Source organism: Daucus carota, chromosome 9 (genome assembly GCF_001625215.2).
Source record: "Daucus carota subsp. sativus chromosome 9, DH1 v3.0, whole genome shotgun sequence".
In the NCBI taxonomy this organism is placed as follows: domain Eukaryota; kingdom Viridiplantae; phylum Streptophyta; class Magnoliopsida; order Apiales; family Apiaceae; genus Daucus; species Daucus carota.
In genome coordinates, this window is record NC_030389.2 from 20,917,582 (window position 1) to 20,925,443 (window position 7,862).

At 33.5% G+C, this 7,862-nt stretch overlaps 1 protein-coding gene across 1 annotated transcript; it reads right to left on the minus strand.

Annotated features, from left to right (window-relative positions):
* Positions 1 to 437: 437 nt before the first annotated feature.
* On the minus strand, positions 438 to 7,461 carry LOC108200243 (proline iminopeptidase). Its single transcript, XM_017368331.2, has 11 exons — positions 7,273 to 7,461; positions 5,826 to 6,034; positions 4,936 to 5,034; positions 4,749 to 4,859; positions 4,616 to 4,678; positions 4,412 to 4,505; positions 4,105 to 4,202; positions 3,437 to 3,538; positions 1,754 to 1,867; positions 1,137 to 1,211; positions 438 to 872 (listed from the first exon to the last, which is right to left on the minus strand). The coding sequence occupies exons 1-11, from the start codon at positions 7,385 to 7,387 to the stop codon at positions 774 to 776; spliced, it is 1,179 nt and encodes a 392-aa protein (XP_017223820.1). The 5' UTR covers positions 7,388 to 7,461; the 3' UTR covers positions 438 to 773.
* Positions 7,462 to 7,862: the final 401 nt, after the last annotated feature.

Sequence of the window (7,862 nt, forward strand, 5' to 3'; positions counted from 1 at the left end):
AACACTGTCCTAGTTGGAGCCCTAAATATAATATAAAAAATTATGTCCTAGTAGTTTAGGACATATTCTACTAACTTCAACTCCAACAATGTGCCTTATTTTCACTATATGTTTAATATTTTATTATTAAAAGTTCACTTTCATCATTAAAACATAATATAAAATAGAGAGAGAAAGAGAGTGTTGGTAAGAATTTATTATAAAATATGGGATAGGGCAAGGAGAGAGTGCCTCAAAAATAGGGTTTGAATGGCTTGTCCCAGTGATATAAGGCATCACTAGGATATTGTTGGATCAAATTTTTTCATCAAATGCCGTATACTATGACTTAGGACACTAAATAGGGCAGTTGTTGGACTTGCTCTTAGTACAAACTGAATAAGCATACTCACTTAGGAACTACAAAAGACCTCACAACTTGACATTGGAGACTATGCTAAAGCATCCAAAAAACTCTCAACTTTTCTGAATTTCTGTCATCATTTTAGTTTTGGCATCATCAGTGCCAGATGGTCAATATAGTTCAGGGGCGCACCACCCAACTTAAATTGAATCCCAGATTCTGCAAGTAAGCGAATATATTCCTCTACTCAACACTAAGAAAGGAAAAAAAAGTTGCAGCGGTTGCTTATTTTAGTCACTGAACTGGCCAACTGGGTAGAGAGACAAAATTCTTTTGAACAAGTACTCATGGTACAACCAAGAACATTTAAGCCAAGTACTTTAAACAGCTGGCTGACTATGTCGTCCGAGGTCTCTATTCATTTGAAAGCTCAGGTTCCCTTTATAATACTCTTCAACTTCTCATTCGCAGCGACAAGTTCAGCTGTAATTCCAGGTTCATTGGCAGAGTGTCCAGCATCCGCAACAATCTGTTATGAGATAAACACAAAAACTACTGATGTAAACATATGATAACCAACAGGAAGTGACTTAAAAACATTCAGACTTAGAAACAACAATTTTGCTAAAATGAAAGATAATTATTAACACAGTGGCGAAAATGTTATTCTACTTCTTAGTTCATTAATAGATTAGCCGTGGATAGTGGATATTATATACATCTGGACTTGCAAATTTGTAAAATAAAATACAGAATTTTTACATATTATAATATGCAGGACATGATTGCTTGCCTTTAATTCAGCCTCTGGCCAAGCTTTATGAAGATCCCATGCTGACATCATGGGGCAGCAACAATCATATCTTCCCTGCAAAACCATTTTACAACAATTGTTTTTATCACTATTTATTGTTCTCTTGAAACATGAACAAGCTTAAATGAACATTAATGGTGCTTCACAAAACATTTTTGTCAGGAAAAACGGATCTGGGAAGTACTGACATAATAATATTTGCATTTTTAACATTAAGCTTCATTAATTTACTGGTGTACAAAAGTGAAGTAGCACCATTGTAGAATTGTAGTGCCAAATAGTCACAAAAGGTACATGTATCTAAAACCTCGAGAAGAAAGTTTTATATCATAATAATTGGTACACATATGTAGGAGGGCTAAGAAATACTGGTAAAAAGATGGTACAAAATGTGAGCAGGCAATAAATTCCTCTAACAGTTACAAGTAATGATCCTAAGAAACTAATCATTATGTTATACTTGCAAGCTCAAGCATTATTAATAATTTAATGAATAGCCAGACATGTTTCTTAAAAGAATATCAGAGCAATTCAATTAACAACTTTCATCAAATAGAATAACTAGAAACACAATTACAAAGCACTACCAATGTTACCTGTACGATTACAGTGTTGATATGCCTTATCTTCTCAATGTTGTCTAACAGGTATGAATCTGCAGAAAAGAATCCCTTGTTCATGAAGTAGTGGTTTTCAATTCTCGCAAATGCCTGCAACTCCCAGAAAAGCAAGATAAAATGGTTGAAAATGCCCCAAAACACATCAACAATAACATTTTACAGCAAAGTTGTAAAAAAGTATTCCACCTAAGGGCGTGGTAGATATAATAGAACACCCTCCATATTCCCAACATTGCGACAGAGGTTATTCGGAAAGACGATGATAAATAAATGATTGTTTGTTGTTTTTCCATTGAGTGTTTCACATGTCTGCTGGCAAACAAAATAGTATATTTATCTTTCTATTGAGTGTTTCACATCGTCTACTGTCAAGCAGAATGGTATAGTTTGAGAGCAGATTGGGAATATACGCCCGTGGCTGTCTGCTACACTGTAAGGCTAAGGCGCGAAGTCTACTCGGGCGATCCTCAGGTTTATCAACTTATACACATTAACACAGCTTTACAATGAAAAGGATTGATGCTGAAAAACTTGGTAAATGTAACAAAATGTTTCTCCAATTTTGATTAATCTAGAGGTAATTGCATATCGCACCAACGATAGTGTACCCATACTTTGGAAACTCAACTCGCACCCCCTATCTTTACATTTCAATAACGATACGCACCCCCCTCCGTTAAAATCCGTTAACTTCCGTTAAAATACTCCCTCCGTCTCAATTTACATGTCCCTTTTGCTTTTCGAGTAGTCAAATTGACTAATTTTTGACCAACTATTAGAAAATATTTATTTATTATTTTAGGAAATAGAAAGTTACATATTAAAATAGACTAGATTTACTTTTTGATGATATTTTTTTTTAAAAATTTTGTTTAACTAAGCTATCCCCAAGTCAAAATAATTTTACATATCAAATGATTTTAAATTTTTAGTGATATGTGTGTTAAGTACTTAAAATATACACTATTTTTAATATTAAAAATAAATATTATGTGATATTTATTATAAATAATACATAACTTTATATATTGAATAAAATGTATAAATTTTAATTATTTTTTTTGGAAAAATTGATCACAAAAATTTAAAAAAAAATTATCAAAACGTAAATCTAGTCTATTTTAATATGTAACTTACTATTTCCTAAAATAATAAATAAATATTTTCTAATAGTTGGTTAAAAATTAGTCAATTTGACTCCTCAAAAAGTGAAAAGGACATGTAAATTGAGACGGAGGGAGTATTTTAACGGAATTTAACGGAGGGGGTGCGTATCGTTATTGAAATGTAAAGATAGGGGGTGCGAGTTGAGTTTCCTAAAGTATGGATACAATATCGTTTTTGAACGATAGTTCGGGGGTGCGATATGCAATTACCTCATTAATCTACTAGTCTGCAACTTTTTGATGCACTGGCACATGCTAAAGTCACAAAACCTAACCACTTTGCTAAAGATATCAGCATTGTTAAGAATATTTCAGATTTCCAGACTGCCTCTATTACATCAAAGAGAACAATACTCCTATCAAGGTATCTATACAATCAGGACTGTAACAGGTAAAAAAAGGTTTCATAAACCAATAATTGCATAAATTCAATGCAAAACCATTGTATAAACAATTTAATCACCCATATATACAATCTGTCAAAGTAACTCACCAACGAGAACTCATCATTTTCCCCTCTCTTTATGGTCTCTTCATTGGGGATAAGATGAGCAGTCTTCATTTCCCACATGGTCCATGCCCTAGCAGCTTCATACTGAGTAACAAATTATAAAAAACTAAGATACAAAACATAAAACTATGAGACATCGACTAGCCACGGTGTGCGACAAATGTGGGTGTAATCATTCTTAAATCTCGGAAATAGGCGCTTATTATGTTTTATTTAAAGTCCAAGACAGGAGCATGTATCTAATCATTCAATTCTCATTTTTGTATAGATAATCATCGGCTCAACTTCACTGATCTCGTAATTGAGCGAAATGCATCAACCTCATTACAATAAGCTTATTGTTTTAGGATGAGTAGTAGCATTTGAATTCACCCTGATATTCAGTTTTATACTATATTTCCTTTGGAATTGGTATTCAATGCTCGTGCATGCAAAACCATGACGAAACCTGACCAGTTCTAAGGAAACAATGAACAATCACTTGAAAAGTTCATAGTTTCCTCGAAAATGTTATCAGGCTAAACCTAAAGGAACTGATACCTCATGAACAACACCCACATACATGTCCATGGTATGTCTATGTGCAATTAGTATTCTTGAGCAATGTGTTTAACGGAAGACAAAACTAAAAAAGCACAAACAACACTTACTTGCGTTTCTAGGTTTTCAGAGTTTAGTCGCTTGTGATAAGCAGTGATAAAGCAATCTCTTTCATTTTCCGGGATAAGATCTCTAAATTGTTCCCAAGCTGTGCAAATAGAAAATCGTTTTACATTTCACATTAACTGGAGATAAAATGATAACAGTAACACAAAGACAATTACAGGTCCACACAACAAGCCAATGCATCATGGTGGAAAGAGGCTCAAAAATTCTGAATATACACATATACAATAAACAGAAATTAGGAACTGTTTTCTACCAACCCTAAAATATAAAGAAGTTTTTGAAGTATACCATCAGGAAATATAGCAGCAGCACCACCCTCATAAAACCAATCAAGTTCTTTTTTACGTAATAAAAAGATACCCCGAAGTACAATTCCAGTGACCTTCAATGAAATCATCCAAAGTTGGTTAAAGATTTATTTACTATATATTTAAAATTGAATATCCTCATTCCTCCTAGAAATTTAAACAGAATAATTATCACATTAGTCACCTTGTCAGGGTGAGATTGGCTGTAAGCAAGAGAAAGCGTACTTCCCCATGAGCCACCAAATACCTGAGATCGAGTTGATGAATACATAACAAAAGCAACATAAAAAAAACTACTAAAACAAAAAATAATTAACCTGCCACTCGGGAATTTTTAAATGCTCCCTCAGTTTTTCAATGTCTTGAATGAGGTCCCATGTAGTGTTCTCCACCAAGCAAGCGTGTGGTGTACTCTTACCAGAACCTCTCTAAAGAAGAAGTCAAAACAATTACATTGACAATTTAACACCAAATTAAATGTTTGGGACTGAAGAGAATGCTAACCTGATCAAACAGAATAATCCGGTAAAATTCAGGATCGAAGAATTTTCTATTGGTTGGTGAAGTTCCACCTCCTGGTCCTCCATGCAGAAAAACAACTGGCTACAAAGTTAAAAATGCATTTCAAATAAATCAGAGAGTTGAAGTAGCCATGCGATTTTTAAAATGATAGTTTCTAAAACACATACTGATACACACAGAATTGTGCATGTAACACGACAATTAATGTTAGGGACATGAATTTGAAGTGCCAATTTATGACATGGTATAAAAGAAAATTTTGTTTGAATCGCTGTTTGCAACTTTTTTGAATAAAATATCAAGTTATGCATGTTTGGTACTGAATTAAAACTGGTACTAGTAAGAGAACAAAAGCATGCAGTGCACGAGTAACTTAGTAACATAGATATAAGAATCAAAATATTGATTCTCAACGTCAGATATTATTCTTAATTAGCTAAAACCATATCGAATGTTAACTAATTAGTCAAGATACACAAAGATCTATTGTTGATTATTGAAATGAATGTGGATTGGCATATCACAACAAAGTTCAAGCTGATGAAACAGGCACTATGTGACAGAATCCCTGTATGTCATATAAGATTTTGACATGGCAACATAGTTATCACTCAGCATTTAAATGTAAAGGAAGACTCTATCTTTATTCTCGTCCAATCAATTAGTTTTTCCAAAGAACTATCAGACTGTATGGTGAATGCTTTGTTCAATGAATATTTCTATTCTTTCTACAACATATATAAAAAATACTTTAGCAGCCTTTCTCCAGTCTGGCAGAAACACATTAATAAAATATAACAGAGTTCAGATAAATACATATACAGTTGAATGCATTTAAAGAAGTTCAAGAAGATTTTATAAATAGCACCCACATGCCCATCTGGATTCCCCGATTGCTCCCAGTATATAGAATGGAGATCTGAAACCTTCAACATCCCAGTACTATACGGCTCTATATGAGGATAAGGAGCATTCCTGATCTCTTTCTGGAATTCCTCTTTTAGATCCATTAATGTTGTGTCTGACTGTTGCTCAGTTTTACAATTAGTGTACTTGGCACGAAATACCAAATTCTTTCTTCCTGCATAGACGACAAACAAAACATTAAAAATCAACCAACACACAAATTTGATTCATAGATCTTAAATTCGTGCAAGATTACCGATAAACATGAATACAATAGTATACCCGATAAGACTGATATATCTTACTCAGTTAATGGAAATGGGGAAGGAGAGGTTATGATTAGTCATGGGACCAAAACTATATAGAACTCTTTAGATAGCCATCTAATAACAACCCATTAACCCTTAATTTGGCTTATTATCGGGTATCACATATAATAAAGCCCATACTAAATGATTGGGCTTCTTTTGTCGAATCACTTTATCAGCCCAAGCACAAATGTAGTGGTTTTAAACTGTTAGCCCGCATATTAGACGCACTAAGCTCAACCCACACTCAGTACACAGAAAAAGGTCAGGATTTATGTAATGGAATCTGTCATCAACGTTTCAAATATAAGAACTGAGGATTCGACAATGGCGTAGCCATAAAGGTCTCCCTTGTCCAGGGCCTTTCCAATTTCCCATGACAAAATGGAACACTCAGAGGTGCGGCACTCTTTAACTAGTTCGCTTGCCTTTCAAAGTTCAAGCAAACAGGAAATCATATAAATTCCTTAGACATGTGAATCAAATCTTGAAAGTGTATGTTGAGCAGCATCATTCTCAACAAGATAAGGTCTATCCTCCGGATTAAGGTATTAACATCATGTGTGAAATAATAACATTTCTGTAAAATGTGTAATAAATCACAAGGTCATCAAGATTCCAAAAGAAAAATCATAAACTTCAACCAGTATATTACTCACTTTTAACTCCATAACTCATGCAATCAAGGTATTCAGATAAGTTCCATCATGAGAACTACAATTACTGTAAAAATTGCAACAATAAAACTACAATAAAATCATGAATGAACTTGCTGGGCCATCAAGATTTACCAAGAAAAATCATAATCATCAACATAGATAAGAAGTTTACACCATCAAATCATCCAATTGGGACACTATACGATTTCTCTTTTAAGTGATTTTGATGAATCATCCAATTGAGATATTATACAATCACTCTTTTAAGTCATTCTGATGAAATAAATTACAAATAAACTTAATGGGCCATTAAGATTCTCAAAGAAGAATTTATAATCTTGAACAAAGATTGAATTTTTACTCATAATCATGTCATCAGATTAAAAGAAAAGGTCAGAATGATCACCAAATTAAGAAAATAAAGGGAAACAGAGATTAAGAGTTACCTGGGGAGATGAAATTGGTGCGAGAGAATGATGAGAGAGAAGTGATGAGTGCAGTAGTAGGGTGAAGTAGGGAGTGAGAGTTAACAGGTGTCTTGGGAAGATAACCTAAGCTCATGGGTAATGATTGTATTGTAGTACTACTGCTAGAATTAGCTGAACTTATGATTCGTTAACAGAAAACGCATGGTTTAATTAGATGAGTGTAACGCGCATTGGTGAATAATTGCGAGACGATCAATGGAAACAATAAATTTTTCTCTTCATTTTTTTTTCCAAATTATAGGATAAATAAATGATTGAGTCTAAGATTTTTTTATTATTGTAAAGCATAATGTAACGTAAATGTGATTACGATAACTCAACACAACAAAAGACAGGAAACAATACGTAAGTATAATACAGAAATCTACAGGTCGGAGATTCGATACGAACAGACAAAGACAATCAAGATATCTGAGACGAACATCAGTCCACTGAAAGAAATTCATTAACATGTTCAAGCCTCAGTGAAGAATAAAGCACAATCAGTTTTTGCTATCAAGATTGCCTGAAGATCAAGTATCAAAGACCAAAAGATTCCAGTATATTTA